The sequence below is a fragment of the Scatophagus argus genome, chromosome 8 (genome assembly GCF_020382885.2).
Source record: "Scatophagus argus isolate fScaArg1 chromosome 8, fScaArg1.pri, whole genome shotgun sequence".
In the NCBI taxonomy this organism is placed as follows: Eukaryota; Metazoa; Chordata; class Actinopteri; family Scatophagidae; genus Scatophagus; species Scatophagus argus.
In genome coordinates this window covers 399166-410000 of record NC_058500.1, presented here as the reverse complement: position 1 = coordinate 410000, position 10835 = coordinate 399166, and the positions used below count along the sequence as shown (strand labels likewise).

The following is a 10835-nucleotide window of genomic DNA, read 5'->3' as shown; positions in this document are numbered from 1 at the left end:
TACTTTAATGTGGAGCTGCTGAGATGTGGTGCAGCAGGAGCGAAGAGGGCATTCACAGACTGTTGGACAAATGGGCTTTCAGTCCAGTGGCATGTTTTTCAGTCTGTTGTGGTTTCCTAACAGTGACACGATGTGAGTCCTCGTGCACACGCAAACAAAGCCCAGCAGAGAAAAAATCTGCTCCACAGAAACTCCACCGTGTTTCTAAAATCCACGCTACACTGCTGACAGTGAATGCACCACAAGATAAAACATTATGAAGGGATCAGTTCACAGCAGAATGGACACGAGGGACAAGTACACACACACACTCATGCACACACACACCCACATACACACACACACACACACTAAGAGACTTACGTTTGGAGTCCTTCACAGTTTTAAGAGCTGACTGCAGTCGCTCCAACATGATGATCAGTCCAGACCAGAAACACCAAAATCTACAACCTGTCTGTCCGTCTGCCTGTCCGCCTGCCTGTCTGTCTGTCTTTCTGCCTCTCTGTCTGTCTGCCTGCTTGCCTGTCTGTTCCTGTTTGAGGCAGGTTGTTCTTCTGGAGGAGGTGAACTGAGACTGAGTATGAGCTGGAGAGGGAGACAGCTGGGAGGGAAGGGAGGGGGCGTGGCCAACAGAGGCACGCGCACACACACACACACACACACACAGGGAGGAATGTTAACACAAGAGATTATTGTTAATGTTTCCAGAGGAGAGCTGGAGATGTGTTCGGGTGCTCAGTGACTGTGTTGTAAACTTTGCTGTTCCTTCCAGCTGAATGCAGGTGCATCAGTGGAATGAGCACAGAAACTCAGGTGCTGCTTCGATCAACCAGCGACTTATCAAGAGCGGATGTGAACACATTTTCAGTTATGCTGCATTTGATTTGTACTTGTAAGTTGTTTTCTGACTTGTTTTCCAACTTTGGAAGTGAGAAATCAAAACGAATTCCAACTCTCAGCGAGTTCACAAACCAAGATGGCTGCCCAGAGTGTAACAGAAAGCGTCCAACTCGGTTTTTAACGGATGTGATGTCTTACGAGTACAAATCGAATGCAGCATTAGTGCAGTGGGTGACAGAGAGCTGTCGACGCCCCCTGGAGGCCGGAGGGATCATCTGTTCTCACAGTCTGTTCAAGTTTGTAGGCACTTTGGTGAAGTGGAATTAAGTAACCGGGTTATAAAGTAGTTCAGATGAGCTGAAATATCCACAGCAGACACATTAATGAAGCAGGAATATGAATCCCAGTGTCGCAGTGTGACCTCCTGCCATTATTTACTGTCGTTTTGGACTCCTGTGGGGCGGTGTGATGGAGCGCCCTCTGCTGGGCCCATGCAGACTGGGGGCAGAAACCCTGTCACGGTCGCCAGTCTGCTGCATTCTGTCCCCATGGTAAGTCGCACTGTAGTATGCTCTGTATAAAATAGTTTTGATTTTGTCCATAAAAATGTAATATTCACATACAGTGTTTTGGAAAGTACTTAGAAGTGCATTTCCAATCACACTGGTGGCAATTCGAGCTCAGCACACACACGTTTTGTTAGCTTGAGGAAATCTCTCTGATGGTGAAAATGTTAACAGCTTGTCACTTATTTCCCTTTTAAGTTCTAGCATTTTAAACTGTGGAGCTTTTCATGACGAGCTGGCGGTGAGACATCCTCTCTTGTTTCTCCAGCTGATGGGTACCTGCTGAGCCAAAAGAGAGACGAGTCCTGTCTAATTTATTACTCAACGCAAGAGAGAAGACTGCGCAGCACATGGGATATAACAGTGACAAGCTGACAGGAAACGGGGGGACTTTACCTTCATGAATTCACTCGGAAGTGACAGAAATAAGACACTTGTTAAAACTTCAGGTGTTTCCTCAAACTCAACTCGTTAATAAAATGACAAAATCTGACATGTGGTGACTGTTAGGATGGCGTGTAACAGTCGAGGGTTCAAAGAGATCAACTGGGACTCACCCTCGTTCACTTCCTGAGAGGCGATGACAAATCCAAAGCCTTCTCCAGGACGCCTCCTCAGCTCCACCTCCACAGTCTTCATTCCTCCTCTTCCATCCTTGGCCACGGCGCCTCCCCCACCTCCCCCTCTGATGGGAGGAGGCCCAACAGCGCTCTCCTCTATCCCTAGCAGATCACGTGGCTCTAAGGTCAGCGTCACAGGAACTGAGTCCAGGAAGCTGGTGCTCTGGATGAGGGCAGAGGCGGGGGGCCCATTAGGCACCTGGGCAGGAGGGGCCCCTGGAAAACAAGGAGCAGTCAGACTGATGGGAGCCGATGGATAAGGGGGACTCCAGTAGGATGCTAGCCAGGAATGCATTTACCTTGGTGGGTTCCAGAAGCTGGTAGGTGTACCTCCTGGGTACTCTCCGAAGCCAAGCCCGCCTGGTCGAGTGGTGGGACGCCCCCCACCAAGGCAACCGTGGATGGGGAAGGCAAGTCGGCTAAGGTCGGGGGGTGGGATGAAGAGGGGGTGACCAGGCCACGTGGTGAGGGAACAGACTTGTAGAGGTTGGGGGTCACGACTGGGGAGGAGATGAGACCTGGGGGAGTGAGAAGGTTCTCAGAAACAGTTCCAAACCTGCAGCTGCTAAAAACGAGAATCATCCATGAACTGATTAGAGTTGTGGTTTCATGTTCAGCAGTACCTCCTCTGTAGACCAGCAGTACCACCTCTCCCTGTTTGGTGTGTTCCTGCAGGATTCTCTGCACCTGAGGAGCAAAACGAATCAACGATTACCAGTTTTAATGGTTTCAAAGGGAAACTTTCATCGTGTGGGCACTACACCTCCCAGCACGCCAGGCAGCAGACTAACTACGAAGCTCAGAAAGGATGTCGGGATTCAAACGCGTCCCGGACTCCAGGTTACATGCAACGTTTGGTCTAATTTACGTGAGTACACGTGTGTTCGCCACAAGCAGTCCGTGTTTGACTGCAAAGATCACCTGTAGCTGTCAGCTTGCTGTGAACATACGTCCTTTCTTTTGCTGTCCTGCAGTTTCTTGTGTCTGTATGAGCAGCTACAACATTTGAAACTGAAATGTGCTGATGTGTCCTCAACTCACTTTGCAACACCAAAAACAAATTTGCATAAACTTGGACATCATCTCCCTGCTAACCTGTTAATGTGAACTCCGCTCCGACTCTGCCCACTTTACCGAGAATGAGCTCGAACATCAAAATGTCTGTCCCTCTGGGGGTCAACTCTGAGCTCGAGCTCCCAGCAAAACAGATGTGGCTCAACCACCTGACAACCAACAACTACGCCTGTCACGCCTTCCAGGACAGGCTCTCTCATTCGTATGCTTCATGGAGCTGTCGTAGTCACCGTGGACGCGGTGGGATGCAGCCAGGAGGAGGCGAGGACAGGAGGCTTTTCACCCGTGGTGGTCATACTAAATTTCATGTAGTAGTTTGTCTGAAACATCCTGAGAATTGCTCTAAAACTCTCCAAAGCTCTGAGTCCAAGTCCATCCAGAAACAATAAGCTGCTCTCTTGTTAGCTGCATGGACACACTTGTGGTTGAAACTGTTGTCAGCCAGTGGGAGTGGAGCATCCAGATTTTAGACTTATGAGGCCTTACCTCCACCCTGACTGGTGGGGAATGTTGGAAAAGAAAATCTTTTTTACCTGTGAGAAGCTGAGGCTCTGTACATCTGCTCCGTTGATCTTCACTACAGCATCCCCTGCCTGCAGCGAGGGGCAGTGCCTTCGGTCCCAGATCCGCCTCACCACTGCCAGCTGACCTCCTTGTCCCCCGGCAGTTACACTGAACCCCAAGCCCCCACACTCGCTACGTCCAAGGGCCACCGGTACAAGCTCCCCACCAGGAGATGAGCCAAGCGACCCTGCACCCAGGGGGAGCACTAGCCCCGGGTTTCCTCCGGAGGCTGGGGAGGGTGCTTGGTGACTGGCTGGACAGCCATTAAAACCACAGGGTGGGATGTCGGTTAGCGCGGTCAGGGCAAGGCTAGTCTGGGGCATCTGTGGGCGCTGCACAGGAGCACCAGGAGGTGTAGAGGAGGAGGAGGAGGGATTGTTAGCGGTGATGGAGCTGGTGGAGTTTTGGAGGAGGCCCATCTCTGGCTTAGAAAGGGGTAGTTTAGACAGAGTGTGGGAGGATGAGGTGGTGATGGGGAGTGTCGACGTAGACAAATCACTCTCTGAAGACTTGGAGCTCTGATGGTGCAGCAGGGACGAGGAGGACAGGGCGGGGAGAGTGCTGCTGTTGTAGCGAATCAGAGAAGACCTGGAAAGAGGAGGAGGAGAAGGAGGAGCAGAGTGGAGACAGAAACACCAGTGACTCAGAAAAACTACCAGACTGATAAGTTACTGGCATTAAGGTGTGGATCAGAACCACCTCCACCACTGCTGCTAACACTGCTAACGCTAACATTCACCTGCGTGTTCCAGCATTGGACGGGCCGCCATCAGAGTCACTATAATTGGCTGCTTGAGGCGGTGGTGCACCCAGAGGGGGGTCAGAGGAAGTGGGCGTTGGAGGGCCTGTTAGGCCGTTTGTCACTGGCTGAGCAGCGTAGGAGGGCGGGGTTCGGCTCAGTCCTGGATGTCAGAGTGAAGCGGTTAGTACGTGTAGGCATTTAGCTGATGGATGACTACCGGAATAAAATTATAAATGGATAGAAAGCTGATAGGTGGATATTTGGGAGCTGACTGATTGAATTTAAAATCAAAAACAAACAGACTCTCTGGACTGATTTGGTACAAAGAACTTCATCTTTTCTATCTTCAGTGTGTTCCATCTGTTTTAATTTAATTTTTAATTTAATTTAATTTAATTTTTTCCTCCTGACCTGCCGAGCTGCCGTTGGCGTCCAGGGTTCGACTGTAGGTGAGGTGTGTCGGACCGCGGTTCACTTTGGGGGGGTTCGGGAGCTCGCTGGGAGTCTGTGGCTGCAAAAGGGTTACAGTCGAACACAAGGTCAGTGCTTTACACAGGACCACAACGCAAAAGGAACAGATAAAGATACCGAGACAGTAAATCCAGCACACGGCGCACCGTCTCCAGACTCTGCTTGGGACATCCGTCGGGGTTGTAAAGCATCGGGTATCCTCTCCTCAGCACCACGTCCACACTCTGACCCATCGGCACTGACTTCAGCATCTCCACCACCTCTTTATGAGAGCGACCCAACACACAGCTGTCATTGATGTAGACCAGGATGTCCGCTGGAGGACCACAGACAGGACACACAGTCAGTCTGCAGGTTACCATAAACATCGTCCTGTTCATCACCCGGGCTGAGGGGGACGCTCACACTGGACTGGACTGGACTGGACTGGACTGGACTGTCTGATTCACCCCAACAGTCGACAGACCGACTTTAGCTGTGAGTTAGCTCACACACACTCACACACACACACTCACACATACACACACACACTCACACACACTCACACTCTCACACACACACTCACACACACACTCTCACACACACTCACACACACAGACACACTCACACACACACTCATTCACACACACAGTCACACACACACAATCACACACACACTCACACACACACACACACATATAAAAATCCACGGCCATCTGCAGATGTTTACCTCCACCGTTATGATGTAAGTATGTGGATTCTGTGTATTCTGTGTATTCTGTGTATACAATGTATTGTATTCAGTGTGTATAATGTTTGTGCACTTTGTGTAGTCTGCGTTGTTTGCATCACGTCCAGGTGTGTACAGGTTGTCTAACTCCTCATGTCACCTGGTCTTGGATGAACCTGGTCTCATTTCACTATTCAGTGGACTGAAATGACAACAGAAATCCACTTGGCTTGACTTGACTCATCATCACCTGTATTTAGTGCTGGTGGTCCTCCAGGTGTGACACTGTACACCTGTAGAAATTCTCTGGCTCGACTTCCTCCAACGATGTTGAAGCCAAAACCTCTGGGACCTTTGGACAGCCGAGTGTGAATGGAGTAACCCTTCAGCTGACTGGGCTGCTCAGTGAATTCTGGGACTGAGACAGAGGACAGGTGAGGACAGGTGAGGGCAGGTGAGGGCAGGAGAGGACAGGTGAGGACAGGTGAGGGCAGGAGAGGACATGAGAGGACAGGAGAGGACAGGTGAGGACAAGACAGGGCAGGAGAGGACAGGTGAGGACAGGAGCTGTAAGACTTTTGAACGCTTCATGCCTGATGACATCACTCTGACCTCAGAAAAACCCTTAAAAAGATAAAACTGTATTCAAACTGACTAAGCAACAAAGTGAATTCAAAATCCAGTCAGTACTAACAGCACAGCAGTATTGTTGGCTTCATGTAGTAAAAGTAGTGGTTGTGCAGTAAGGAGCATTTAAAAAAAATCAAGTACAGTAAAAATACTGCAGAATTGTACTTGAGTAAACAGACGAGGAAAAAGACACCCTGAGCAGGACAGTTCATGTACACAAACAGGACGTTTCCCTGATCCTTAGTGCAGATGTTTCAGTAACCACAAAATAAATAAAATAAAATGCTGATGAAATGTTGGAACTAATGAAAACAGAATCACAACTCATCAGTCAATCAGTTGGACAGACTCACGCTCTGTACAGGAAGTCGTCTCTTTGTTCTGAGTCCGAGGATCCAGCCAGCTGGTTGTCTTTGAGTTATGACTGAAAGAACAACAAGAGTCCCTTCACACGCGTTGTCTTCGTAAGTCTTAGGCTGTGAGGTCACAGCTGACAGTCAGAATCAACAGCCCGACGCAGCTGAGGCCAAACTGCTTCAATCAATCCATCAATCAATCAGTCAATCAGCATCACTGATTGTCATCACTCACTCAATGTAGTACGGCTCTCCTGAATCACTGAACGCCAGCTCCCAGTTCTCAGGCAGCGGACCTCCTGCTCCTCCTCCTCCTCTCCCGACTCCTCTTCCTCCTCCTGCTCCTCCTCCATTCTCTGTTACTTCCCGACTGCCCACCGCAGAATCCCACGATTGGCTGAGAGGCAGGATGGTGGGCGGGGCTCCGGCTGAACCCGCTGACACAGAGAGTGTGTGTGCTTGTCAGTTTGTTAGTCTACCAGTCACTAAATATCTCTGGTGTGTGTGAGTGTGTGTGAGAGTGTGTGTGTGTGATTGTGTGTGTGTGACTGTGTGTGTGAATGAGTGTGTGTGTGTGAGTGTGTGTGTGTGTGTGTGTGTCTGTGTGTGAGTGTGAGTGTGTGTGTGAGTGAGTGTGTGTGTGAGTGTGTGTGTGTGACTGTGTGTGTGAATGAGTGTGTGTGTGAGTGTGTGTGTGTGACTGTGTGTGTGTGTGAGTGTGTATGTGAGTGAGTGTGTGTGTGTGAGCATGTGTGTGTGTGCACCTGACAGTCCACTGTCCTCCTCACTGTTGTCTCCTTCCTCCACAGCTTTTTCCAGGTTGCTCAGAGATTTGCTTCTCGTCCTGAAGTTGCGCAGGAGGTTTCGGTGTTCCTGGTATGTGATTGGTGGACTCTCTGGGCCAATGTGGACTGGGCGGGGCGTCCCATAGTAGTTCCCTATGATTGGCCAAAACAGGAGTAGTAGAGTCTGTTATTGTGGTCACTTTTCCTTTTGTTGATCATGTGAGAGTTTTGGTGAACAGAAAACAGAAACACAAAAACAAAAGAAATTAAAACGACAAATGGAGACAAATAAAAAATTAATAAATCAGTCAGGTTTGTTTGGAACTCATTTTAAGTTTAGTGTGAACTGAGAGATTTTTTATGTGTGGACTCATTTTCTATTTTCATCTCATTAATCCCAACAGATTAATTCTGCAGAGGGGGTGAAGGAGGGATGTAGGACAGAGTGAGGCAGGATTAACGACAGGAAGTCCTCTTTTCCTCTCAGACACTGTGAGAAACTTGCCTTCCTGCCTCGGGGTGTGAAAACTTTTCCTTTTCCCTCTGGAAAATGATTTGCGTCACCTGATGAGGTAAGCTGAAGCTGCTGGACGACGCGATCTGAACGAAGCGCTTGGATTTCACAGAGTTTGGTTTTGATTCAGGACGGACAGACAGACACAGGCCGAGACAAACATAACGTACATTTTCAATTCTTCTGTCCTCAGTCACTGCAGATGCATGTGTGTTAATGTCTCAGCCAAACTATATTTTGCAGTAGCGTAAAAGTGCCACAAGATGGCAACAGCTACATCTGAAGAACCTTAAGGGAACCGTGCAAATCACAACATCTTCCTGCCAGTGTTTCACATTAAAAGCTTTGATAAAGATTCGAGGATTAAAGGATTCAAGGAATCCTTGAATCCTTTATTGTCATACCAGCTCACATTCGGTGGTACGAAATAAGGACTCAGGTCCCGGGAGCAGTGAGTAGACTATAAATATATATAATATAAGAGTACGAGGTAAAAGTTGAATAAAATAGAAATATAAGCTAAATAGAAGATAGAATATAAAAAGAATATAAAACCAGACATTTAAATAAGCTAAACATTTAAATAAAGAAGTGCAAAACAACATATGACTAAATATACTCGTGAGACAGAGGGACAAACCAAGTCCTGCTACTCTCTGATGCTGAGCTAAATGAAAGTCCTGGACACAGCAGGACTCTAAATTCTGCCAGTCTTCTTCACACAAAGCTTTGGTGTTTCTGGTTTGTTGTTTATTTTTTGATGGAGGATCTTTGCAGCTTTGTGGAACCATTGACTCCACACAGAAAAAAGTCTTCCAGCCTGTCAAAAAGCTGTCATCTCACCAACAGACCTGAATGTGCTAACAGTCCACACTTCGACTTGGCTCTGGGTGAGCTTGTTTCTCCTACCTTTGAACTTTCCGCTCTCCAGCAGAGCTCCAGACTCCTCCAGAGAGAAAAACTCCTCGATAGACACGAAGTTGTAGTCGACACCTGAAATCTCGCCGTCCCGAGGCTGCCGGGTCGTACCTGCGGGCCAACACTGTGATGTCATCACAAAGGGACAGAGCTGGAGTCCTGTCACATGCTGCAGTCTGCGAGGTCTCACTCTGTCAGTTTGTGTTGAGACCAAAACATTCCACACTGCTCTGTGTGTGTGTGTGTGTGAGTGTGTGTGTGTCAGTGTGTGTGAGTGTGTGTGTGTGTGTGTGTCAGTGTGTGTGTGTGTGAGTGTGTGTGTGAGTGTGTGAGTGTGTGTGTGTGTCAGTGTGTGTGAGTGTGTGTGTCAGTGTGTGTGAGTGTGTGTGTGTGTGAGTGTGTGTGTGTCAGTGTGTGTGTGTGAGTGTATGTGTGTGTGTGTGTGAGTGTATGTGTGAGTGTGTGTGTGTGTGTGTGTGAGTGTGAGTGTGAGTGTGTGTGTGTGTGTGTGTGTGAGAGTGTGTGAGTGTATGTGTGAGTGTGTGTGTGTGTGTGTGAGTGTGAGTGTGAGTGTGTGTGTGTGTGTGAGAGTGTGTCAGTGTGTGTGTGAGTGCATGTGTGAGTGTGTGTGTGTGTGTGAGAGTGTGTCAGTGTGTGTGTGAGTGCATGTGAGTGTGTGAGTGTGTGTGAGTGTGTGTGTGTGTGTGCATGTGAGTGTCAGTGTGTGTGTGTGAGTGTATGTGAGTGTGTGTGTGCGCGTGTAAACGTCAATATATTTGCTCTGCAGATAACCAAACTCAGCTTTCTCTAAACTTTTCCACACACAGTGTGTAACCTAGTAACCTAGTATACAAGACACACACACACACACACACACTGTTTATATAACACCACCACGTTTAGTGCACTTCCTGTAATCATTAATAGAGTAATAGTTCATCAACACTCCAAAACTTTGTTTAAATTCTGGAGTTAGGTCCAACCATCTGTGTGTGTGTGTGTGCAGGTGTGTGTGCAGGTGTGCCTTACAGGGTACAGCTCGCAGGTACAGGTTCTCTCTGATGAGCTGCTGCAGCTGACTGTCCATGGAGCCCGGAGTGAAACACTTGCTGAGGTACAACCTGAGATCCTTACAGAGGGACGAACCTGACGCACACACACGCACACACACACAGGACATGATGTCAGAGTGATGTCATCAGACTGCAGATGTCTCACATGCAGTCATCATTATACAAGCTGGTTTGACGGATGTGCTTCTGAGGAAGGACGCTATGCAGTTGCATTGTGGGAGACGCAGGATTTGGTGTTTCTGGAGCTGCAACTATTGATTATTTTCATCATCAATTAACCTGAAGATTTTCTCCAATTAAAAATTTAATCAACAAAATGTTAGGAATGTCCTCCCGAAGTTCACAGAACCCAACACGACTTATTCACAACCCGTTTTATCAGACAGTAAGTCTGAAACATGAAGATGACCACACACATCAAATACCTGACAGGGAACAAACTGGACCCAGAAAACCTCAGCAGTTGTGAAAATAGAAGCTGTTTAATTTCCATTTCATCATTTCAGCTTGATAAAATTCCCTCTGAGGTGGGCACCCAATGCCACAAATTACAGCAACACCACAAAACATGAGTGAGAAAACAAAATACATAAAACAAACGACATAAACGTTTTACACGGTTCAAAGTTTCATGGTGTCCACTGACCTGGTGAGACAGTCTTGATTCTGATTGGATGAGGACAGGAGTTGAGGACTCCTCTGACATCACCGAGGGTCATCCCTAACACGGGTGTCCCTCCGATCTCTAAGATGATGTCACCCACAGTGGCTCCACCTCCGTGGGCTGCTGTGACGAATGGGAACTCGCCGTAGTCGGCTCCGCCCCCAATGGCCAGACCCAGCTCTCCAGAGGCCCCGCCCAGCGGGACGAAGCTCTCCTGGACCTGAGAGAGAAAAACACACGGAGCTGAGGAGACTGAGACACAGAGTTCTCCAGGTCTTAGTCACCCTCAGAGAAGACAATGTTCATCGT

General features: G+C 48.4%; 1 protein-coding gene across 6 annotated transcripts in view; it reads right to left on the bottom strand.

Annotated features, from left to right (window-relative positions):
• Nucleotides 1–10835, bottom strand: part of magixa (MAGI family member, X-linked a) — a 35650-nt gene that overhangs the window by 12397 nt on the left and 12418 nt on the right. For all 6 annotated transcript variants that reach the window (XM_046396598.1, XM_046396599.1, XM_046396601.1 and 3 more), the window contains 14 exons: nt 10509–10746; nt 9819–9935; nt 8781–8900; nt 7337–7510; nt 6808–7009; nt 6570–6640; nt 5837–6004; nt 5024–5193; nt 4818–4917; nt 4404–4566; nt 3634–4252; nt 2650–2713; nt 2326–2544; nt 1964–2242 (listed from right to left, as the gene is read on the bottom strand). In XM_046396598.1, the coding sequence (XP_046252554.1) occupies nt 1964–2242; nt 2326–2544; nt 2650–2713; nt 3634–4252; nt 4404–4566; nt 4818–4917; nt 5024–5193; nt 5837–6004; nt 6570–6640; nt 6808–7009; nt 7337–7510; nt 8781–8900; nt 9819–9935; nt 10509–10746 (2704 nt within the window). The remainder of the gene's footprint in view (nt 1–1963; nt 2243–2325; nt 2545–2649; nt 2714–3633; nt 4253–4403; nt 4567–4817; nt 4918–5023; nt 5194–5836; nt 6005–6569; nt 6641–6807; nt 7010–7336; nt 7511–8780; nt 8901–9818; nt 9936–10508; nt 10747–10835) is intronic.